General features: G+C 37.8%; 2 protein-coding genes across 2 annotated transcripts in view; both read left to right on the top strand.

Moving 5' to 3' along the window:
- Positions 1-93: 93 nt before the first annotated feature.
- Positions 94-9239, top strand: NUP43 (nucleoporin 43). The gene is made up of 8 exons (XM_029284128.1): positions 94-419; positions 2352-2474; positions 2715-2792; positions 3800-3968; positions 4837-4972; positions 5624-5775; positions 7577-7699; positions 8582-9239. Exons 1-8 carry the CDS (start codon positions 300-302, stop codon positions 8794-8796), a joined length of 1116 nt encoding a protein of 371 aa, XP_029139961.1. The 5' UTR covers positions 94-299; the 3' UTR covers positions 8797-9239.
- A 5150-nt stretch (positions 9240-14389) lies between these two features.
- LATS1 (large tumor suppressor kinase 1) overlaps positions 14390-25864 on the top strand; it is a 17774-nt gene continuing 6299 nt past the window's right edge. The window contains exons 1-6 of the mRNA XM_015815915.1: positions 14390-14848; positions 16357-16507; positions 17662-19145; positions 22330-22912; positions 25117-25299; positions 25635-25741. Of these exons, the coding sequence (XP_015671401.1) occupies positions 14498-14848; positions 16357-16507; positions 17662-19145; positions 22330-22912; positions 25117-25299; positions 25635-25741 (2859 nt within the window). The 5' untranslated portion in view covers positions 14390-14497. The remainder of the gene's footprint in view (positions 14849-16356; positions 16508-17661; positions 19146-22329; positions 22913-25116; positions 25300-25634; positions 25742-25864) is intronic.

Here is a 25864-nt window from a genome sequence, read left to right on the forward strand (position 1 = left end):
GCATAGCGACATTGTGAGATATAGTGCAGAATGTCACTCATCCTAAATCGCGTTGAGACAAATATTTAATATCTCTGTTAGATACTCCAACTTTGATATTCAAAGGGAGACGCATCCTACTCGCAAAAGCATCGGGATTCTCATTCCTGCCGAAATGGCTGTTCTTTAGGCGCAGGTACAGCGCTTTTTGTCCTCCTTCGGATGCCGTCTCCAGTGACGTTGGTGAACCAATCAAGAGTGTGGGTTTGAAAGCCTGCGAGGTGATCGTCCTGCGCGGGAGTGAGAGTCTCTCCCCTAACATGGAGGACGTAGTGGGCAAGTATGTATCCCAGAAAATCAGTAAGACCCGCTGGCGACCCGTATCTGCCACTGCCTTGCAGTCTCCCGAGATTTTCGCCACCGGCTCGTGGGATAATGAGGTAACTCGGACGCCTCCTGACCGTCGTTCCTCCTTCCTCGGGTCTTTCGACTTTTCCCCCCCAATAACCATTTTTCGGTTCTTCCCCCCCCCCGTCTCCTTCTGTGCCCTGCAACTGTCATGATCGCGAAAACTTGGTGCGTTTGCTTTTCTCGATGTGGAGTATTCCTGAACCATGGTCGTGACTTCCCCCTAGTTCAGGGGTAGGCAAGCTTGGCTCTTTTATGACTCGTGGACTTCAACTCCCAGAATTCCTGAGCCAGCTTGGCTGGCTCAGGAATTCTGGGAGTTGAAGTCCACGAGTCATAAAAGAGCCAAGCTTGCCTACCCCTGAACTAGTTGTTCAGTTTAATCCTAAAACTAATCCCTATTAGCTTGTGCAGTACTGTTTTTGTCGTTGGTGAATAGACCCATTTGTTTTGCTTTAGCGAAGCACCACGTGGCTAAGATTAAGAATGCTTAGTAATTTTAAGCTTAAATGCTATTGCGTTGTTTTTTTTTTTTCATTTTGCCTCAGAAATTGTCAACTGAACTAAATTACTCCCATTTTACTGAAACTTAAATAGGGATACACTGGAGATAACGGAAGGTCGAATTGATACTAATTAATATCTGCCTTTACTTTAGAAATGTAGCACAAAACAACTATTTTCAGAGCTACATATATTTCTGAATTTTTTTTTTATTGAAAATTTTATTAAGGTTTTACAATATACTTCCCCCCCTCCCCAGAACCCACCCTTCCCCTCCCCCCTCCCTCCCCCCCACTTCCCAGAGCCAATCACAGGGTTAACAATACAATAATCATACTCTATCTAACATTAATCAACTATCAGATTAACAAATCTATAACATCCTTTAACTCTTTTTTAAACAAACATATTAAACACAATAATTATAACATCATATTAATAAGTTATAGATAAAAGTAAGTGTCCAATTTTAACGCATAAACTACAATAACACACTAAAATTTACTCAAAAACCAAATGAAACTTTTTAGTACCATATTTACTCTCAATATAATCTATCCATCTTCTCCAAACCAAAATATATCTTTCTTGTGAATAGTCCTTCACATAAGCGGAAATCTTAGCCATTTCTGCTAAATTTGAAACTTTAAGTACCCATTCTTCTATAGTGGGCAAACGTTCCGTTTTCCAACATTGAGCTACTAGTAATCTTGCAGCAGTTATCAAATTCAACATCAAATCCATTTCTTTTTTATCCAAATCTTCCATAATACCCAACAGAAATATCTGCGGCTTAAATTTTATCTTTTTCTTAAAAATATTTTGAATATTCCACCATATCTTTATCCAAAATGCCTTTACTATTTTCAGAGCTACATATATTTCTGAAAATTTTTATAGAGCATCTTAATTGACAGTCTGTATGCAACATCTCAGTAATTATTAAACATACAACAAAAGATATAGTACTTTGTATGCATCATCATTATCTTAGATTATCTTTTCTAGATTATTTAAAAATGAGAAAATAGCAAGGCAACTGTAGAATAGCAGTGAAAGCTTTGGACTCAGAGTGGGGAGATCCTATCTGTCTTGTCTGATGAAACTTGTTCTACATCTGACATTTCTTCAATAACATCTTTTGGACATAGTCTATACATAGAAGCAGACGTTATTAGCGATGTTGTTGATATTGTGGCTACTACTGGTATTTTCTGATAGTATCCACAACCACGGAAACTCACCTGGTGACTTTGGTGCTGTCCTTTCTCTCAGCCCAACTTACTTCCCTGGATTGTCATTATGGGAAAAATAGAAAATAGGAAGAAAAATGGTAAATTGAGTTCCTATACAAAAGATATATAAATCGAATGAAGTACAAAATAGTAATTTGATAAAAGATGAAGACATATTGTTTCATTAACATTGTACAAGAATATATATTTCTTATAATTTTACAGGAAAATAAGATTTCCGTTTGGTCTGTTGGAGATTTTTCAGGCTTGGCCCTAAATGGCGAATATCATGGAGAACCACATTTGCTTTGTGATATCCAACATAGTGGTGATGTTATGGATATGCAGGTAAAAATTGTATAAATACTTTTTAAAAGGCCTCAAGACATGCATTATCTTTGCTTTAGAAGCTTCAAGATATTACTGATGCAGCCCTATGAAAGCAGGTTTCCAAATTGTTTTTTGCCATTATAATTGATATATACACTCTCACATAAAAAATGCAAACTTTTATTACCATGCTAAATGTTTTTTCACTACAGATGAAATCATTTATTGTGCTAACATATTAGATTTTCCCCTCCCTAGTTTTTGGATCAGGAGAGAATTGTTGCTGCTTCGTCTACTGGGAGTGTGACCATTTTCCGGCATCATCAAAATAATCAGGTAAATGGTATTTGTTTTCATTATCAGACAAATGGCACAAAGGCTACTTATACAAGAAAACTTGAATTTAAATCAGATAAGCCACTATCTGAACTGTGAAACTAGATCTTTCCTCCTTGCCCTCTTTGCCAAATACATTGTTCAAAAAATGTTAAAAAATCCTGTCTTTCACAGCTTTATTTTGTATATTCAATTATTTTGCAGTTCATTAGTTCATCTGAAGCACTGTGGAAGCAAAACTGAATTTCTGTCTAGAATAATTGGGTAGTCTGGTATTATTGTATGGTGCCATGGAGCTATTTTTTTCTACAATAAAGTTTTCCCGTTTTTGAAATTTGCTGTATGCAAGATTTATTTACTTAAATCCATAGTCAGGTTGTTCGGAATCCTAAAAGAATAATATAGAGATATAAAATTTCTAATTGGGCCATCTTAATATAACTCTAAAAAAGCAAGAATGAGTATAAACTTTTACAGTGAGTTACAGTTTATTGTAATTACAGTCTTTTTGTGTGTGTGCTTTGTGGGTTTTTTTTTAGTTCCTTGTCTTGCCCACAACCTTGGGATTTCAAAATGTGTTGCAGATGTCTAGAATTGAGTTGTGCAACACTTATTTTGCTAATAGTAGGTTGCCAAGATATTTTCACAATATAAATCTGAGTCTAAGTGCACAGTCTGAAATAGTTATTAGAAAAAGAGAATTCTGGCTTTGCGTATGTCTATTAACCCAAGCAGAATAATTGAGAACTACATAGTGAAAATCATTATTATAGTTGTGAAAATGCAATAAATGTCCCATACATATTATATTTCATAAAATATACATATTATATTTTTATGAATCTTAGATTCTATAATTTCAAATATTGCAGTTTTATTTTCTATTAATTTGTATGTATCACTTGTGCTTAAGTCTAGATTGAAGTAATACTTTGCTTGAAGCAACCTTGTAATTGAACATTTTGTGCAATTAATGGGTAGATTGATTCTTTTTTCTTATATTTTAGACTCTTTCCATAAATCAGAAATGGGAACAAGCACATTATTATGATCACTCCTGGGGAAGTGCATCATGCACTGGGATCATTTGCAATAGCCCTGAAATTTTTAGTATTGGAGAAGATGGTAGGATAAACATGTTCACCACTGACCGTAAGGAAGCTGTACGTACTATAGGTAGGAAGATAAGACTAATAATGAAGGCAGAAATATATGCCAACATATTGCTATAAGGTATCTTACAGGTTTTTCTAGAAGGCTTAGAATAGAGCAAGTATCAGTTTACTTACTCTTTTAGCAGGAATTCAATTTTCACTTTATAAATTTAGAAACCAAAGGGTTATTTTATTGGGATAACAATTGCCATGGCACTTAAAATACATGGGGATTTTACTAAATGGAATGATCTGTGGCACATTCCCAAGAAATTATATGGCAACAACTTTCATAAATAGAACTTCAACTGATCTGCTGCTTCCACCTAAATTTCAAATAATTCTGTACTAGTGACCACTAGATTCTAAATCTCTTTTCCTGTGGAAAATAGCTTTCTGTTGTTTCAGTCTTGTATTCTGATTGGACAGAAAATATTGTATCTTCAACCTTCATACAACAGAATACTGTATAATTGTATTCACATAGATTATATGGAAAGAATATACCAATACTTTAAAATTTTGTGAAATGCTGTTATTGGCATTGTAAAGCTAATATTTGCAGTATGCAGAAAATTTGAAGGTAGCATTGTTTTCTCAACTGAACAGTTATTGTAATATTGTGATTTATTGGAAAGAGTGCAATGTAATGTACACTTTAAAGGGTTTGCTCTTAGTTTAGGGCAGTTGATTTCTACCTGAACCCTTTATTGCATTAAAATTCACATGTTCAGTTGATGCAAGAGATATGGAGATAGTATTCAAATTTGAGACAATGTAATGCTGTACTTGCTAAGCAATTTCATTCTGTAATATGGCTGTCACCAAATCTTGATAATTTTTTTAAAGAGGCATTGTTAAGTACGAATACTTATTTTAATTTCTCGTAGATAATGCTGATAGCAGTACACTCCAAGCAGTGACTCGACTTCGCACAACAGAGATTCTGACAGTCAATTCCATTGGTCAGCTAAAAATATGGGACTTCAGGCAGCAAGGAAATGAACCTTCACAAATATTTTCAATGTAAGCATTTTGCTTTCATATAAAAAGCTTTGATGAAGCCAAGGTTGTATGATAGGGATGTGCAAAATGCCTGAAGAGCTGATATTAGGCAGTCTATTCAAACTGAAATGTATCTTTTGGAGTTTTGTTCCAGATGCAAAATGAAATAGGACTGTTTTAATCTGGGTAATATTTGTTTACATGAGAGTGAGAAAAATACAAGGTCATCAGATTTGGCTATGGGGAAGTGAAGGAGAGAAAGGAAGGCACTGGTAAAATCAGGCAGATCAGGCATATACTGCGAGCCTGTTCCTTGCTGCCACAATAAGGAAAAGGGGTACAGACCACGCCAGTGGCAGCCCAGGAGACGAGAGCAGAGGAAAACACTGGGAAAATCTGCAGGCTGGAGATATGCCAGATTGAAAGCTCTCAAGGGAGAGAGGTGGTGCAGACCAATTTGCCTGTTTAAAACTACTCTGGGATCCTTCTGGATTTTACTTCAGCTAAAATTCAAAACAACAAAAACCTGGTTTTATTTCTGCTAAAATGTGGCAGTCTGAAACTTTTCAGCAGAAATTTTGAGGGCATGACAGTTTGTACATAACTTCCAGAGTTTCAGATAGTGTTTTGACTACAAACTTTGTGATTTCTTAAAATGTTTTTCCTATGCAGGACAGGGGAAAGAGTACCACTACATTGTGTCGATAGGCATCCCAACCAACAACATATTGTTGCTACAGGTAGTCAAGATGGAATGTTGAGTATTTGGGATGTAAGACAAGGCAGCATGCCAGTTTCCTTACTAAATGCTCATGAAGCAGAATGTAAGTACCTAAGCGAACAAGATAACTATTCTAATGTAGTAGTAACAACTAGAGGAACAATCTTTCATCATATTGACACACCAACAGTGCTTGAAAAAAATACCATTTACCACCCATCTCACTGCAAGGAAATTCTGAAGAGCTTACGTTAAAAGCAGTAAAACCATGTGTGCGTATACACACACACACAAAAGAATACAAAATTATGATTAACAGGTGGATGTCAGCAGGATGCGCAGCAGAAAGGTGGGATCTACTATTAGTCTATTAGGGCCCAGGCCAACTGGCAGAGCCAGGTTTTCAGGCTCTTACAGAAGATCAAGAGGGTGAGTATAGAACTGGGGGCAAGATGTTCCAAACAGCCAGCACCATAGCAGAGAAAGCTCTTCTCCTGGACTCTTATCAGCCAGAAATCCTTGACCAAAGGGACCCGCAGCATGCCTCCTCTGCTAACATGGGTGGGGCATTGGGATGACATGGTTCCTCAAGTAATCTGGACTCATTCCATGCAGGGCTTTAAAAGTAACAACCCACACCTTGAATTGCACTTGGAAGCAAACTGGTAGCCAGTGCAGTTCACAGAACAATGGCGTAACATGGGCCACTCTAGGGGCCCCAAAGACTATGCATGCTGTTGCACTTTGCACAAGTTAAAGCTTCAGAATAGCTCCATGTGAAGCGCATTGCAGTAGTCCAAGAATTAGATGACCAGGGCTTCAATGATTGAGTGCAGGGACTCCTGAACCAGGAAAGGCACAACTGATGCACAACCCAAAGTTGCGCAGAGACTCTCCTAGCTGAGACTGCCATCTGCTCTTCAAACAGGAGTCATGAGTCCAGGAGAACCCCCAAGGTGCAAACAGGGTCTGTCTGGCATAGTATGACCCCTGTCCTGAACTAAAGATGTCAAAGTCCTGGATCTTGAAGCTTCATGCACCCGAAGCTATTGTTTTGCCAGGGTTCACTATGGACCATGGTATCCTTTTTACTATGGTTCATAGTATTGAAGGCTGCAGAGAGGTTAAGGAGAGCAAGAATGCACTACCCCTATCCCACTCACTACTCTCTCCCCATTAGTGTGACCAATGCTTTTTCTGTTGTTTCTTAAGCTTTTCCCAGGAAAGCCCAAGTTAATAGTGTATATATACTGGACAGAATCCACTGGATGAAAAAGTCAGGGGGAAAAAAAGCTGGGATTCCAGATTTAATCAGATTATGGTTAGGTTCACAAATGTGCTTCGATGGCTTACTTGGAATTTTACTTGGAATTGAAAGATTGTCAAAAAAAACCCCACTGGTTTAGTTGGCATAGTGACCTGAGTCATGATTTTTTTTAACCCAGCTAAATGTGGTTTATTTCATAATCTGCTAAGGAGTAAACCAAACAATATCATATCTGGAAGTAATTATTATTCTTAGTCTAAAGCAGGGGTCCCCAACTTCCTGGGCTGCAGTTCAATACCACTCTGGCTTGTTAGGAACCGGTCCATGCAAGCAGAGGGCAAGCAAGCAAAGCTTCATCTGCACATATGCAGGATCTAGATTGTGTGTGAAACTGTTTCCCCCCCCCCCCCCGCCCCACCCACCCGGGTCTCTTGTGCCAGAAAGGTTGGGGACTGCTGGTCTGTAGGATAAGGCACTGACTGATAATTTCTTGGGTGTTTCTCTCATGTATTACTAGTTCGCCTTTCTGTACAAAATTAATTTTTAAACATTTGCTACCGTCAGGTTGAAATGTAAATAACTTTTTTAGAATGTTCTATCTTTACATATTATATTTGCCATGTATTTACTTTTACAGTATGGGAAGTACACTTTCATCCTTCCAACCCTGATCATTTGTTCACTTGTTCAGAAGATGGGTCTTTGTGGCATTGGGATGCTTCCTCTGATGTGACTGAAAGAAAATCTTTTCTTCATACAGGTAAGATTTATCCAAACTTTTGATTAACTAAACAAGTATTTCATGCTACTAGCAGACTAGGATAGCAACTTTTCTGGTATTGTTGCACAATATTTCTATAGTTAACTTTAACATTTCTTGTATTTCTAATGTAAAATGCTTTCATGTACTGTACAGTGTTTTTCTAGGCTGCCCACACTCCAGATTTCTGCAAGTGGAGAATAGAGGAAATGCACATAAATATTAAAATAATTGCTTTTGGATTAACTAGAATAAATGTGAGAGATTCAGATTCAAAGGGCAAATGTAATTTGAAATGTGCAGAAACAACCTGTTGGAAATATCTTATGTAGTTTTTCCTGCAATTGTGCACTAATTGTATAAATCAAGATGAGGCTGCTTTAAAATGCTATATGCACACCTTGTGCCAAATCACATTTTGCAAGGAGCCTTGGTGGTGCAGTGGTTAAATGCAGTATTGCAGGCAAATTATGCCCACAGCCTGGAGTTTGATTCTAATAGGACTCAAGGTTGACTCAGCTTTCCATCCTTCTGAGGTGGATAAAATGAGAACCCATATTGTTGGGAACAATATGCTGACATTATAAACCATCCTGAGAGTGCTGTAAAGCACTATGGAGTGGTATATAAGTCTAAGTGCTATTGCTAGTGCTATTTTAGCCTTCAAGTCCAGATATCTCCATAGTTTTAATAATAGCCTAACTTGAAATGAAAAGGCAGTGAAAATGATTAAAATTATTCTAGAGCAGCAAACTGTAAACTATTTTTGTCAAACAGCAAAGCCAAGTATTTAAACAATATTTAACAATACATTTGCCTTACATTTAAATAATTCTCATTTTTTTACTTGAAGATAACATTTATTTCTGTGTTTTATTTTAGGTGGAAGAAGTACTTCATTTCTACCTCATTCTACAGCTAATCAGTCCATAATTAGTGCGTGGTTAAACAATGATCCTACTAAAGATCGCATTGAGATTACAAATTTAAGTTCACATTCAACTTTATCGATAAACAGTTTAGATGTATTAGGATCATTTCTTGTGTATGGAACTGACACAGAATCTATTTATGTTAAGAAGGACCTCTTTGTATAGCCTTAGTTTTCCCAAAACAATGTTATTCTGTAAATTTAGAATTTTTTTTCTAAAAATTGTAATCAATAACATTCTCTAGAACCATAGTTAAACGAGGGTCATAATTTGGAGTACAACTGAACATAATTCATGTTACAGATTAAGCTTGTTAACAATACATTTCTGTAATTCTTCAACAGTAATATGTTTATATTAAAACTTTCCATTTGTGCATTGTTTATTGTAATTACTTTGTAATTACACTGTCTTTTTCAATATTATTTCAACTATTCTCTAACATAGATTAGATTAATTAATTGCAAGTTCTTTAGTACTCATACTAAGTATGATATTAACAAATTGGCTTATAGAAGTATTTCCCTTGGGATTTTTTTGTGACACTTATTTTTATTTGAAAGATTTCTCATTGATAATCGAATAAACTGTTGAGAAAGCAAAAAATACCTTTATTCAGTTGTCATGGTGCTGTGTTGTTTTGCTATATACAGATAGCTCTCCAGTTACAGTGGCAATTGGACTGGGATTCCTTTCAGTAAGCAAGTGTGGTTGTAAAGTATAACATTACAAGGCAGCATTGCTTACTGATAGCAACTTTGGTTGTCATAAGTCCAGGATTGTGTGTGTTTTGTTAAATGGGAATGGGTGGGAGGTAAGGTGGGTGTATTTGGAGTGCCACAGGTAGATGCTGTGGAGCATAGTGGATCAGCAGATGCCACAGGTGGGTCAGGGAAGGGCTGAAAGAGGCTGCAGGCAGGCTGCTGCAGTTACTTACAATGGAGGATTGCTTGCTACAGAATACAAGCTCATTGAGATTTTATACTTCCTAGCAGCTTAGGAGAAAAAGCAACAAGAGCGACTTACTGGGGTGACCTGAAACCTTCTCTGCCAGCTTTCCCCATTGACTTTGCTTGCAGGAAGCTGGCAGGAAAGATAAATGACAATTGGGTAACTACGGCTCAATGTAATATAATCACAAGCCAGGCACCCGAATTCCTGGAGTGTGTTCACGGGAATGCTGCAACAGTTGGAACTTGTATGCTGCTGAGAGTCACCTTCTGTGAGATGGCCCATATAAATTTGATTAATAAACTTCAAGAACCAGTTGTAAGATCATCTTTTTCGGTGCCATTGTAACTTTGAAAGGTTGCTCAGTGAATGGATGTAAGCCAAAGACTACTTATAGATAACAGCCATGCTTTGGGGGAGTTATGAGAGTTTCCCTGTAGGAGTGAAGGGGATCAATTAAGTGAGGAAGCGGGAAGATTCCTTAAAAATACACTATGGGGAAAAAAAAGCATGAGCTGAACCTAAGCTAAGTTTCCTTGTTGAAACCTTGGGGATAAATTCGAAGGACAAACATGCAGCAGGAAAAAAAGGGGAAGGTTCTGAGCCACGCTTGGTTGGCTCATTTCAACATATGCAGCCAACTTCTCCCAAGCGTAACCACGGCAAGCGATATCCAACCTCCGGTCCTCTTCGCTTTGCGGCAGTCTCATCTGGGCATTAAAAGGCCTACTTTACTACACGGTGAAAAGCAACAACAAAAAAAGGAGAGGCCATTTCCCCTCAACATATCTTTCTGGGACTACACACTACACATTGTCCTAAGACGTGGTAGGTTTAATTAGCCCAGTGTTTCTCAACCTTGACCATTTTAAGGCATGTGGACTTCAACTCCCAGAATTCCACAGCCAGCATTGCTCGCTGTGGAATTCTGGAAGTTGAAGTCCACATGCCTTAAAATTGTCAAAGGTTGAGAAACACTGAATTTTTAGCCAGAGTATGAGATTAGGACGCCATACTGATCGGGGAACCATAAACGTTTGAGTTTATCGCATTAAGCCAAAGCACCACCCTAGCCTGTCTCCGCACTTCGCAAAAGATTTCTTGATTGCGCTTCACGGAGCTCTTTCTGTTTGACCATGCAGACGCCCCCCGACCACGATGAGCACCAACGGACAGAGCCTGCAACCCTCGCCCCCGCCAGAAGAGAAAACCCTCCAAAGCGCTCCTGGGTTCTCCCATTCCCGGGATGGGATGGGGTGGGGGGGGGAGAAAAGGAGGAGGAGGAGAAGAAAGAACAAGCCGGCGGAACACGCAAAGGAAGTCGGGAAAAGGTTTTATATCCGGGCATCTTGGGCGACAAACCCACCGACAAAATGGCGGCCCGGAACTGAACCCCCCGAAAAGGGGGATAGAAATTGAGGGGGGAGGGGACGAAGAGCCGGAGCCCTTTACGCTAAACGTGTAGCTGTCGCTGGGAATCCCCGTCGTCGTCGTCACCTTCCTCCGGTGTGCTGGGCTTGAGGCGCTGTCACCACCGCCTTTTCCCCCCCTCCCAGGCAGGTGGGTAGAGATGGCTTTGCTTGGGCTCCGCCTCAGGGAAAGAAGTTTGGTGGCTAGTTAATGAGGAAGGCCTCAGAGACGGGGCACGCCTTGGCCTAGGGTTTCATGACACTCCGCTGCTTTGACGGGAATCGTCCCGACTCCTTTGTGTTTCCACCCGCCCGTCGCTCGGGTCGCCGAAGATTACTTCGTTGAAGCTTCCCAGTTCCGTCGAGCTCTTGGCCTTTACGTGACTTACGCTTCCCTTACTTTCCCTGAAGCCTAGAATAGATCATACGGTCTTGTAGGATTTAAAAAAAAAACATTTTTTTAGCGTACACCGTTTTTCTTTATTTGCTTATTGCTGTTTATTTTATTTTTTTAAATAAAGGCATATCCCAATTTGGGGGGAACCGTCTGACGTTCTCTGTTAACGACGAATTATTTTACAGTTTCTTTTTTTTTTTTAGATAGTTGTCCTTAGCGTAGTAAAGATAAGGTGGTGAAAAATGTTAATTGTTGATTGTTTCTATAAGGCTTCTGACATGCTTGCTTAGTTAGGCATTTTACCAAGCTTCATAATAGTAGTATGTGCTTTGAATATTATAATGATTCAAATCTTGTATTTATAATAAAATAGACCTGTAGAAAAAGGATATGTAGAAAAAGGATATGTAGAAATAGACCTGTAGACCTGTAGAAAAATAGACCTGTAGAAAAAGGATATGTCTCCTGTAGAAAAAGGATATGAAGGCAAAGGGAAAGTAAAATGTATTCAGGTATATCAGCCCCATTAAAAAGAACAAAATGTGGTTCTCGGTTGTTTTCATGTTTTATAGTTACTTAAATATGTTAAAATAATACTAGCTTTAAAGGACATAATGATTGTTTTAGAATAGGTTTTAATAATTAACTCTTGCAAAAGCAAACAGTATTAGTTTTGTCCTCCAAATTCATAATATTCCACTGACACAGGTTTTTGAATTTTGATCATTGCTTCGTATTTTTTTTAACAATGCAGTTTTCCGTTTATTCATAAATGCCTCCTTGCATTAACTACATATAGGCTGAGAGCACAAATAGTCTTTAAAAACTAACAAACTGATTAATGCATAGTAATATATTTATGGTGCACTTAATCAGCTATATTGCTGCAGAAGATTAAATGATAATCATAGGAGTTAGGCAGCCATTTAAGTCACGTGAGTAAATAAATCAATGAATAAAATTATGTGAGGTTTTCTATCAAATTATATATATATGGGATTGTTGATTGAACTATAGGTGGTGCTCAACTTACAACCACAATTGAGCCCAAAATTTCTGTTGCTAAGTGAGACAGTTGTTAAATGAGTTTTGCCCCAGTTTACGACCTTTCTTGCCACAGTTGTTAAGTGAATCACTGCATTTATTAAGTTAGTAATGGTTGTTATGTGAATCTGGCTTCCCCATTGACTTTGCTTGTCAGAAGGTTGCAAAAGATGATCACATGACACCAGGACATTGCAACTGTCATAAATATGAGTCAGTTGCCAAGCATCAGAATTTTGATCATGAGGATGCTGCCACATGTGAAAAACGGTCATAAGTCATTTTTTTCAGTGCCATTGTAACCTCAAACGGTCACTAAATGAACTGTTGTAAGTAAAGGACTACCTGTATTCTATAGATGTTTCATTGTTACCATTTTGATTTTAATGCCACCAGAGTCCAAGTGACTGGATGATTTTCAGTGCAGGTCAGTAATACACGAATAAATCTGGATAGGCACAGTGTGAATTGTTTATCTAATTCTAGCTTGGTTCAGTGTATGAAGCACTAAGTTGTGTTGAAAATTTGGAGGCAGAAGTGACTTTCTTCCTTGCTTCCTATCCATTTGCTTTCTCTTTATGTGGCGAATATGCATAGTGAAACTTGAGGGCAAATTCTGTCTTCTTTCTTGCCACTATTACTCATTCCAGTCACTATTTGTTCACTCTGAAGACAAATGAATATATATTGACAAAGGAAAAGAAACAGCGGAGCATCGTGTTTTTGTAAAATAGAGATAAATATGTTTTACTAAGTAGCTTTTAAAAGATTTATAATGTACGGTACAGAGGTTCAGCTTAAAAATACAGTAATTTAATTAAAACACGGTGAGAAAGGCCTCAGTACACTTGATATCTAGGATGTGAACTAGATGGTACTTGATATCCTGCCGGTTTCATTATTCTACCATTTTATTCATGCTTTTAGTTAGTCCTTCAGGTGCTTTTTTGCAAACCAAGCAGGCTTTCATGTGTTTTGGACTGAGGAGAGACTTTTGTCTAGCCACTCTACCATAAAACTCAGATCGGTAGAGGGCTGCAGTGATGGTTGTCCTTCTGAAACTCTGTCCCATCTCCACACAGGACCTCTAGACTCAGTCAGGGTAACCATCTGGTTCTTAGTCTCTCTCTTACTAAGGCCCTTCTCTCTTGATTGCTCAGTTTGACCAGGCGACCAGTTCTTGGAAGAGTCCTGGTTGTGCTAAACGTCTTTCATTTGAGACTTATGGAGACCACTGTGCTCTTAGGAACCTTCAGCATATCAGAAATTTTATTGTAGCCTTCCCTATATCTGTGCCTTGCAATAATCCTGTCTCTGAGCTCTGCAGGTCGTTCCTTTGACCTCATGGCTTTTGCTCTGGTACAGCATGCATTGTCAGCTGTGAGGCCTTCTATAGAGAGGTGTATGACTTTCCAAATCATGTCCAATCAATTTAATTTACCACAGGTGGACTCCAATCAGGATGTAGAAACATGTCAGCAACAGTCAAGAGAAATGGGAGGCACCAGAGTTAAATTTCAAGTGTTGTTGCAAAGGGTCTGAATACTTATGCCAATGTGATATTTCCGCAATCAATAGCTATGCATAAATGGGTCTGTCTTTTTTGGGAATCTTTAACCAGGTCTCGAAAGGTTAAAATGATTCTTCAGCAGGAAGGAGGCAAGTGTCTGATGAATTTGGCATGGGTATCTGCAGTATGTCATAATATGTTCAGAGATAGTCTCATACCCAGTTCTTTTATTATTCTAGATTTGGTTTGTAAAATAAAGTGGGTTAGTTTGTTCAGATTGCAATCTTATAAACATCAAATATTAAGTAAAAGGAAATTTGCTTTTAAACCAAATATTTATAAGAATGTGATAAACATAAAAGTTGAATAAAACATTTTCCAATAATGTAACAGGGTTTTATTATTCTATTTAGAATAACTATTATTCTATTCTCTTAGACTTGAATGGATGTATGCACTACTGGAATCAAGATCAACTGTGTATTTTGAGGTTGCCATCCAACTGATTACAGTGTTAAGTATATTGAAAATCTTGGTTAGAAATTATACGAGTTCATGAAGAGAAGCGAGAAACCAGAGGGATATAGACAAATGAGGCCTAAAACATTTCCTGCCAGTAATTACACCAGCAGCAGCCGGCAGATGTTACAAGAAATACGAGAGAGCCTTAGAAATTTGCCTAAGCCTTCAGATGCTACAAAAGTTGAACAAAATATGGGTAAAATACCGACTGAAGATCCCAGACAAGGTCGAAATCCCCCTAAGTTTGTTACCTACCATAAAGCTCTGCAAGAAATTAGAAATTCTCTACTTCCTTTTGCAAATGAAACAAGTTCTTCAATCAGAGGAACATCAGAAGTTAATCGTCAGATGTTTCAAGATCTGCAAGCTGCTGGATTCGATGAGGTAAAATATAATTCCTAGTGTGATAATCAAATTGGTAATAGCAAAAACATTTTTTGAGATTTTTGGGGAAAGTACATTCAAAATTTGTGTTCTGATTAAGATTCTGTTGTTCCCTGTGCACGTTATTTGAATTTATTTATTACTCCCAAGTTACATTTCTTTATTTGTCATATTCATATAGATGCCCGTCTCACAGGCAAGTGACTCTGAGTGGCAGACAACAAACTGCGAGTCAGCCCCTTGATTTAAGAATAAATGCAACTGATGCACAATACAAAGTTGAGCTAAAGCCCTCCTAGCCACTACTGCCCCCTGCTCCTTGAGCAAGAGTCGTGAGTTTAGGAAAAATCCCAGATTGCACAAAGGGTCTGTTTGGGGCAATGTGACCCCATCTGGTACCAAAGAAGATAGAGTCTTAGAACTGGTAGACTCAAAACCCTATGTCACTCAGTCTTGCCAGAGTTCAGTTGAAGCCTATTGTTTCCCATCAAGACCCTCACAGCCTCTGTGCACCAGGATGTCCACAGAATCACTTCAGTCAACCACAACGGAGATGTATAATTGGGTAGCATCAGTGTACTGGTGATACCTCACCCTATGGTGATGGATGAGTTCACCTAGCAGCCTTGTGTAAATGTTGAATAAGAGTGAAAAGAGAATCATCCCCTCGACACAGTAAGGATCAAGGGCAGGATCTCCTCCCAATCACAACCATTTGGAATTGACCACAAAGGTGAACCAGCAAAACACCGTGCTGCCCACCCCCAATCCTCTGAGTCAGTCCAAAAGGAAACCATGCTATGTAGCATTGAAAACCACCCAGGGATCAATTAGCTGAACAGATTCATAATATCTCCTTATTTTAAAAGTTATTGATATGGACAAAGTCTCTTCAATTGCAACATTAGAAAAAAGTGAAACAAAATTAAAATAACGAGACATCAGAGGCAGGAGCCACAGTGTTATCAAATTTGAATGGATTTTATGCAAATACCATAACAATAGACTATAATATATACTTTAGATATATGGTAAATTTATACACGTGCAGTATTTATTTACATTGTAGTAGATCTTTCTTGTATTTTTGACATCTTTATTTGCATCTTGGATTTATGTTAATGTGATTACCTGATATTGTTCATTAATCACTATTTAATAAAAAGCGTGGGGGAAAATCTGTTACAGATAGGTTACTGGGTTTTGCTTTTGGGCAGTGCAAGATGGAGGTGAAGCATCTGATCTTGGTGTTTAGAAAAATAATGTGGGGTGTTTTTTTTTTATAATTTGAGATTCATCCTGGCATGCTAATGTCATTTTGTTTTGTAATGACCACATTTCCAATGCTATTGATTCTCAGATTATAGCAATATTGCATTGTTAGGAATAATAGCACTAAGGCTTTACATTTTCAATCTAATATTAAATACAGTGCTTCTGACATTTTTTGTTGTGAATGAATAAATATCTTATTGGGATTTTTTTTTGTATACTCTTTCCATCAATAGGATATGGTTGTGCAAGCTCTAAGACAAACCAATAGCCGCAGCATAGAAGCAGCCATTGAATTTATAAGTAAAATGAGTTATCAAGATTCTCGTCGAGAACAAATGGCAGCAGCAGCATCTAGACCCCTTACTGCTGGCCCCAAGCCCCCAGGTATGCACGTCCATATATACTCTTGGAAAGGAATTGGTATGTTTTCAAAACTGATGACAAGAGGGAAATAATTTGAAGTAAGAGATACTGACTGAAAAATAAAAAAAACTGTTTTTAACATTTGTAGTTAAAATGAAGTTTTTAGTTGCAACTTCATTGGCAAATAAAGTATACTGAAGGGGGAATACCAGCAGGATACAGTAGTATAAAGGTACTTCTCTGCCTTCTTCTTTACTCTTCATTTAACCTGTTTCTCATTATTTATGTAAAAGAGGTAGAAGAAAGGTAGTAAAGTGAGAAGATTGCCAAAGATATTGTGTGGGCAAGCTGCACAATGAACGGTCAATTGCACATATATAAACATAAAAGTAAGGCCTATTATTTTCCTTTCCTGATAAAAATTACTTATGGAAATGAACCTAGAATAGAGGAAAAAAGAGGCACTTCGCTTCTTTACTCAAGCTGTATCAAAAGCATGCTCATCTTGTTGAATATACTAATGAATTAAAAATTGAAAAAGGCCAATTTAGGACAAAGAATAGGAAGAAGACAATTAGCAGAATCCTTTTGAAGCTTTTTTATTGCAAAAAATATTTAGGATCAATGTTGCAGTTCTCTACGCAGATCATTTAGAGTGCCACATGAAGTCTGGGTCCTGGGACTCTACATTATGATATGAGTAGTACAGGTAGTCCTTGACTTATGACGAGAATTGAGCCAAAATTTTCTGTTGTTAAGCAAGTCACTTGTTAAGTGAGTTTTGCCCCATTTTACGATCTTTCTTGCCACAGCTGTTATGTGAATCACTGTAGTTAAGTTAGTAACATGGTTGTTAAGTGAATCTTAATTTTGCTTAATCAGTGCTGACAAGCATTGTTTTTGCTTGTCAGCAGGTCACAAAAGGTGATCCCAGGACACGGCGACCATTATAAATACTTGTAACTTCAAATCATCACTAAGCAAATGGTTGTAAGTCGAGGACTACCTATATGCACTTAGATTAATTGTTCCACATCTCATTTTTATATCGGTTCATTCTGGGTGGGTTTTTTTTTTAACATCAGAAACGCTTACTTCTAATCTTTTATAAAATTTACTATTCCAGAATTTTAAAATGAGTAGTAAAAAAAATGTGCTTTTCCTTTTAAAAAAAGCAGGAGGAGCAGTGCAGCAGTCAGTTATCCGTAGACAAAGCTGGAAAGGTTCTAAAGAATCTTTGGTTCCCCAGAGACACGCTTCTGCACTGGGAGATGGCCTCACTTTTCATTCAGAAAGCCCTATTTCTCAGGGCGAAGTAGGAAGACCGTTATCTGGATCTGGAATAGCTGCATTTGCCCAGGCTCATCCTGGCAATGGACAAAGAGTGAACCCACCACCTCCACCTCAAGTCAGGAGTGTTACTCCACCACCACCCCCTCCCAGAGGAACACCTCCTCCTTCCTGGGAAGCAAATTCTCAAACAAAACGGTACTCGGGGAACATGGAATATATGATATCTCGTATTTCTCCAGTGCCTCCCGGAACGTGGCAGGATGGTTATCCTCCCCAAACTATGAATTCATCATCTATGAATCCTTCTGTGCAGGGGCAAAGAGGTATTAATTCAGTTCCTGTTGGTAGACAACCAATAATCATGCAAAGCTCAGTTAATAGCAAATTTAGTTTTTCATCTGGAAGGAGTGGAATACAAAACGGCAATTGTCAGGCTGAATATATCGTTCATCAAAATATCGTGCCCGGCAACTCAGCAAGTCGCCAACCACCTCCTCCTTATCCAATATCTCCAACAAGCCGGCAAAGTCCTACCCTTTTGCAGATGCAGACAGGAGGTCCTGCTCCCCTTTCAGCATATCCTAATGGGAATATTTCTCAATCGATGATGGTGCCAAATAGAAACAGCCATAACCTGGAATTATATAACATAAACGTTCCGGGAATTCCAACAACCTGGTCACAGTCATCCTCTGGAAATGGGCATGACATCCCAGTATGGCAATCCAATATTCCAGTCAGGTCAAATTCTTTCAACAATCACGTCGGAAACAGACAAAACCATGCTGCAAATTCACAACCTTCCGCTACAACAATTACAGCCGTTACTCCAGCTCCTATACAGCAGCCAGTAAAAAGTATGCGTGTATTGAAACCAGAACTGCAAACGGCCTTAGCTCCTACTCACCCGTCCTGGATTTCACAACCAATGCAAGCTGTCCAGCCCCCCTCCTTTTCCGAGGGACCCTGTACAATTGTGCCAGTCATACCACCTGCAGCAGAAGGTGGAAATTATCAAGGACCTCCCCCTCCTTACCCAAAGCATTTGTTACATCCAAATCTAACTGCCACCCCATATGAAGCTATAACAAAGCCTGGCAAAGAAGATCAGCCTGGGTTCCCCAAGGAAGAGGATGGGGAAAAGAATGAGAACAGTGAGACAATCGATAGAGAAAAGAAGCAAATAACAACTTCCCCCGTTCCTGTTAGGAAGAATAAAAGAGACGAAGAAAGAAGGGAATCCCGCATTCAAAGCTATTCTCCTCAAGCCTTTAAATTTTTTATGGAGCAGCATGTTGAAAACATACTCAAATCTCATCAACAGCGACTGCATCGTAAGAAACAGCTTGAAAATGAAATGATGAGGGTAATTTTTTAAATTTATTTCTATTTTAGTCTTGTTTTGCATGGAGTATACTTTGAAATTGTAATGTTACCATTGCATTAGGCTTAAGCAGTAATTGTTCAGGACGCAGTGACTCCGCAGCTCAGGTTTGAGACCTAAGCACGGTGTGACAGGGTGAGCTCCCTTTAGTCGCCCCAGCTCCTGCCAACCTAGCAGTTCAAAAGTATGCAAATGCGAGTAGATAAATAGATACCACTTTGATGGGAAGATAACAGTGTTCTGTGCACCTTGGCGTATAGTCATGCTGGCCACATGACCACAGAAATGTCTTCGGAAAACGCTGGCTCCCTCAGCTAAGGAATGGAGATGAGCACCGCCCCCTAGAGTCAGATACGACTGGACAGGGAAACCTTTATCTTTATCTTTACTAAATGGTAATAGTTTACCAGCTTTTATAGTGCAATCCTATTGAGGTCAGTCAGATTAAATTCTTAAATATCTTTCTGGTGGCGTGATTGATTGGGTTATAGTCAGAGAAATTGTAAACAAGCAGGCTAACAGGAAGCCGAAGCAAATCAGCCATGGGGGGGGGGGGAACAAATCGCCAAATGCATTATATTTTTATTTTATTGCTTATAACAGAAAGTGTTCATGGGAGTGTAGATGGGGAGATAGATGACTATATTTAGAAATCCACCAAGAACATAGAATGGAAGTGCGCCAGAAACTGGACCAGGAAGATTAAGGATTTAATAACCCAAGCACAGACACGGGCTTGACACTACCAGAAAGTGCTTTCCAAATCTGATATTTGCAACTAATTATCTTTGCATAAAGCTTAATGAAATTGGGGGTTTGTGGGACCTTGTGGTACATATTGGATAGTTCAATAGAAAAGGTATTTTGCTTGATCTCACTATAAATAAGGGTGTGTTTAGCGTTGTTTGTTATAATATAGAATGACTCTTTTATGAATGAAAGCAAATATATGTATCCTAGGATAATGTTACAGGATCCAGTCTGGGTTGTTGACCGGGACCGTGAGGTTTTGCCTTCCGAGCTTTCAGGCTCGTGCTGGGGCCCATCTTCAGGGAACTTCTCTCTGGCCAGAGTTCCCTGAAAACGGGGTCCAGCACGAGTCCGAAAGCTTGGAAGACGAAGCCTCTGGTCCTGGTGACCGACCCCGATTGGATCCTGCAGTGTCTCTTGCTCATTATTTTTTTTAAAAAAAGATCTAACAATTGATTTTCCAATAAAAATAAGCTGCTTTGAATTCTTACTTTTTCGTATTGGAAAAATAGTGAAATTACCTCTATTTTTTGATTGCACTAAAATATAAACATTTCAACCTCAATTATTTTTAATTTATATTATATATTTGCTGGGTTTGAATTTCTGTAGAAGTGCCATTTTAATTACAGTGTTTTCAAAAATTCTCTGGTAAACTTCATCCTTATGAGTAGGAAGCTAACTGATGTCTGAGTCAGTTAAATTTCTTGTTCTTTCTACATGTTCATTCTTAGTCTCTTTCCTTTTCACTTTCACTAACAGCTGGTTTAAACTATTAAGGTGTTGGAAGCTTTCCTGACATCTGTAGCCTTCGTTACTGGGTAGGCAAGTAATATTTTGGAGACAAGTATTCTATTTAAAGAATAGCATGGATCCTTTCTTATGGGACTCTGCATGCTTACATGCATTTAAATTAAGCATGCTTTGTTTCACTGTACTTGAATGTATTTATATTAGATCACTAATATCGTGTATCATATTTATTTTTATGTTCTACAGTAGTACAAGGACAATAATACAATTACACTTTTTTATTTTGTTTACATTGTTCAGAGTGGCTGAATTGTTTAGTAGTCATTCTGCCAGATATTTATTGATGCAAATGTTTATTTTAAGATTTTCTTAAATGTAATTAAAAATAAGGTTATTGGATGAAAGCTAAAAGCTGGAAAGTCCTATGGGAAGAAAATAAGTGCATTTTTCTAGTAAATAGATGATATATGTCTCTTAGCTCTAGGCCAGGGCTTTTCAACCAGTGGTACGGGTACCACCTGTGGTACATTTGCACCTGGCAGGTGGTACGCGACCATCCTAGAAAAGTGGTAGTGGGGGAGAGGAATGAGCTGAACCGGTGGCAGCACCGCACAAGCCTGAGCGAGAGATGGCTGGAGCTGCAAGGCTGTCAGGGCTCAGTGGAAGCGCCAGGATCAGTGCTTCTTCGGGGCTGTCAGGGCTCAGTGGAAGCGCCAGGATCAGCACCAGGCTCCAGCTGGAGCTCTGCACTGATCCTGGCGCTTCCGCTGAGCCCAGAAGAAGCGCCAATCAGCTGGAATGTTGCAGCATCTCCAGGATCTTGTGATTTACATTCAGATGCTTGGCAACTGATTCATATTTATGACTGTCACAGTATCCCAGGGTCATGTGAAGTGACCAGAACCTGCTGCAACCACCCAGCAGACGGGGGGAATAAAAACCAAACACCCCCACCCCACCCCCACTGCCAATCCTCAACAGAAATGCTCACAACAATGAAAACCTCAGATAGGAGGAAGAGTGCCGCCGGGCAGGCAGGCAAGTGTCTTGCTCAGCTGTGGCTTGGGGGGCACTTTTTTCAGTGCCATTGTAACTTCGAACAGTCACTAAGCGAACTGTTGTAAGTCGAGGACTACCTGTACTTCATTACTTTTTCTTTTTCTTTTTTTTTTTTTGATCAAGTTTTTGACATCTTGCTAGGTGACTGGTGGTACTCGGATATTGCCATATCCTAAAAGTGGTACAATGGGTGAAAAGGTTGAAAAACCCTGCTCTAGGCTAACTGACAATATAAAAATATTTGTTGGAATGTCAGTCAAATCTTCACTTTTTTTAAAAAAATGTGTCTTTTAAGAATAGTAGAGTCTTCTAATTAGTTAATCTAGTTTCACCAGTGGAGTTCTTTGCTAAAAAGTTGTCCTTGAATCTTGAGCCTCCTTGTGCATGGCTCTTGTGTATGATTCTGTTTATAATATCTCATTTTAACATTTTGTTGTATATTGTTCTGAAGTGTTTTGATTGTTTCCTAATACGTTACAATAAAATAAACTGAAATAATAAAAATGGGAGTATTATTCCCTGACTAATATTGGTTACTTTTCTTAAACAAATTCTTTTTTTTTTCACTATCATCTTTTTTTTTTTTTTTACATTTGTTGCGCAGGTTGGGTTATCCCAAGAGGCCCAAGATCAAATGAGGAAAATGCTATGCCAAAAGGAATCCAACTACATTCGTCTCAAAAGAGCCAAAATGGATAAATCAATGTTTGTTAAAATTAAGACTCTTGGAATTGGGGCATTTGGAGAAGTCTGTTTGGCCAGAAAGGTCGATACAAATGCCTTATATGCAAAAAAAACTCTTCGAAAAAAGGACGTGCTGCTTCGAAACCAGGTGGCTCATGTTAAAGCTGAACGGGATATTCTTGCAGAAGCTGATAATGAGTGGGTAGTTCGTCTGTACTATTCGTTCCAAGATAAGGACAATTTGTACTTTATAATGGACTATATTCCAGGAGGAGATATGATGAGCTTGTTAATTCGAATGGGAGTCTTTCCCGAAAATATGGCCCGGTTCTACATAGCAGAACTCACCTGTGCGGTTGAAAGTGTTCACAAGATGGGCTTCATTCATAGAGACATAAAACCTGATAACATTTTGATTGATCGTGACGGCCATATCAAATTGACAGACTTCGGACTTTGTACTGGCTTTCGGTGGACACACGATTCCAAATACTATCAGAGTGGTAAGGCAAGCAGTTTGTCCCAAAATTATCTTTATGTGTTAGATTATTATCACACAGAACAAAAAAGATGTTAGTTTGCGTTGTATTTTCTACCAGATGATTTGGCTGGGTATCATAACATGCTGTTAAGTAATTATAAATGTAGTCTCCCTCATTCATTTCAGAACATAGGAAACTGTAAGTGAATTTGGGATTAGAATCTTCCATAGCATCATCATGATAAAATCCTTTTTCAAAACATGTTGAATACTGCTTTTAAAAAAAATTACATCAGAAATCTCTGGTAGAAAATAGTAGTATATATCTTAACTTTCATAAGACATTCCATTGCAAACTTCATATAAAAATAAAATCAAATATCTTCCTATTGAGAATAGGAAGATAGTATTTGTGTATATGATATTTAAAAATATAAATGTTATAATTGCTGAAGTTTAGCTATTTGTTTAGCACATGCTTGAATATATTTAATTTCAAGCTTTTTGCCAACCATAACTAGAATTAATTATAATAGTATATTTTTTTCCCTTTTCCATCAAAAGTAAAGCACCAATAACTATCTTTTGAATTTTACAACTCAGATCTGGTAGTCCTAGACTTGCTTGGTGTCTAGAAGATCATAGAATTAAAATAATTTGTAAAGGCTAAACAAATCAGGCACTGATAACATGTGAGCTCCCAATTTCCAAAAAGTCAAAGTTAGAATTAAGAAAATTATAGGGTTTTTTTTTTAAAGTATATTAAGAGAAAACTTCCAGCTTTGTGTTGGAGGCCACTAACAGAAATTTAAGAATTGCTGGTGTCTTTTATTTGGTCAGTTACAAACACTCTTGCATAGTCATTATTATGTTAAAATCCTTTTTCCTTTGTTAGACAGTTATTTCTTTAACCTTGAAGTGAGAAAAAAGAGTCCAAACAATATTTAACAAATTAAAAAATTCTAGTATTGCCTGGGAGTTGGCAATAAAATGCTCTATAATTAGTAAATAGCTCATATCCATTATTATCAGTTATTTTCAAATTTATCCCAAAGTACAACTTTGTAATATAAATATAGGTAATCATCATAATTTCCATCCGAACATCTATACATGCTTTCCAGTCTGTAATGCCTAGAGTTTTTGCTAAAAAAACAAAAAACATCCAATCTCCTGCCAGGGTATCGGAAGGATCTTATTATGATTTTCTAATTGTGCCCATAATATTTTTTTTGCTTCATCATTGACATTTCATAAAGGTCAGAATATATGCTAAGTGATAAAACTGTAGTATTTCTAATAATTCACTAATTGTTTAGACTTATGACCATATCAAATAAAATGAAAGTAAAATACAGGATCTAACTCCAGGATAAAATACCGTATTTTCCGGCGTATAAGACAACTGGGTGTATAAGACGACCCCCAAGTTTTCCAGTTAAAATATAGAGTTTGAGCGAGAGAGAGGGGGGAGGGAGAGAAAACTTGATGAGTAATATGCCAAACCACATGTGTAAAGGAATAAAATAGAATATGCGTATTTTCCGGCGTATAAGACGACTGGGCGTATAAGACAACCGGGCGTATAAGACGACCCCCGACTTTTGAGAAGATTTTCAGGATTTAGAAAGTCGTCTTATACGCCGGAAAATACGGTAGATAAAAGTAATACAGTAATAAAATAATAAAATACATATATGGTAACATGTATTTATCCGAACCAAATAACATTGATGGAAAGAGTTGAAATATTTATAAATCCCTGCTATTTCCTCATTTAAAAACACGCATTTATCACTTGTCTAATTTAGAACAATGTTTAGATCTGATACACTCTGAATTGGGTTTCTCCCCTCTAATATTTTTAAATTTAAGAGCTTTATTTGTTAATTTATTTGCAAAATTCATAATTCTACTATGTCAGTTATGCATGCTTGTACAGATAAATAATAAATTGTAATCTATTGAATTACCGAGGGGCTGTATGCTTACATTATGACATTTTATTCAAGAGTCCTTCCAATTCATTATATTCTTTTTGGATAGCTCCATATAATTGTTTATCAAAGAAAAAAATCCTCATAAATTTAATCAAAATGCTGTAATTCATTTTTTAAATTAGATGCTTTTTTAAAAAAAATCATACTTTTTAAAATAGATTTTGTGAAACTTGATTGATTACTGGAGCTTAAACATAATATTAATATTTGGACTTTTGCCTGTTAGGTGACCATCCCCGTCAGGACAGCATGGATTTCAGTAATGAATGGGGAGATCCAGCAAGCTGTAGATGCGGAGATAGATTAAAGCCTCTTGAACGTAGAGCAGCACGTCAACATCAGCGCTGTCTAGCACATTCACTTGTTGGGACACCAAATTACATTGCACCAGAAGTATTATTACGAACAGGTAATGCTTTCCTTTTTTCCTGCAGTTTGGGATGCTAAATTGATGGCTAGATTTTGAAAATTATTCCTTAAAACAATTACTCTTAACTACAAGGAAATTCCACTGTGCTGCAGGACTGTTGCCAACACTCTTAATTGTGTTGACACAAAAATTATAAATTACATTAATTTAATATGTAACAATTACAGTCGTAGGCCTAAAAAGTTGTAAGGCCTAAAAGTCAGATGTGCTAGATGTTTCAAAAATACTGTTCTGCATAATAGCTAGTGCATTCTTGGAAAGAAATTTAGAATTACTATTGGTCTGTGTAATTACTGAATTTTCTTTTGCTTCAGGATATACACAGCTATGTGACTGGTGGAGTGTTGGAGTGATTCTTTTTGAAATGCTAGTAGGTCAACCTCCCTTCCTAGCACAAACACCATTGGAAACGCAAATGAAGGTATTTGGAAAAAAAATTGGTATCAGTTGCCTCTGTGTATAAGCAATGTGTAGAAGCCAGATAAGCTTTGGTCTGCATTTAACTTAAAACAGTGGATATGTAATATGCTCTGCGTACATTTTA

The sequence above is a fragment of the Protobothrops mucrosquamatus genome, unplaced genomic scaffold (genome assembly GCF_001527695.2).
Source record: "Protobothrops mucrosquamatus isolate PMUCROS unplaced genomic scaffold, P.Mucros_1.0 scaffold385, whole genome shotgun sequence".
Classification (NCBI taxonomy): Eukaryota; Metazoa; Chordata; class Lepidosauria; order Squamata; family Viperidae; genus Protobothrops; species Protobothrops mucrosquamatus.

Excerpts from the sequence above, each read along its gene's own strand:
- NUP43 (XM_029284128.1), top strand. The coding sequence starts at position 300 with ATGGAGGACGTAGTGGGCAAGTATGTATCCCAGAAAATCAGTAAGACC. Across the intron at positions 2,475-2,714 it reads GTGATGTTATGGATATGCAG|TTTTTGGATCAGGAGAGAAT; the intron begins GTAAAAATTGTA and ends TCCCCTCCCTAG. Across the intron at positions 3,969-4,836 it reads GGAAGCTGTACGTACTATAG|ATAATGCTGATAGCAGTACA; the intron begins GTAGGAAGATAA and ends AATTTCTCGTAG.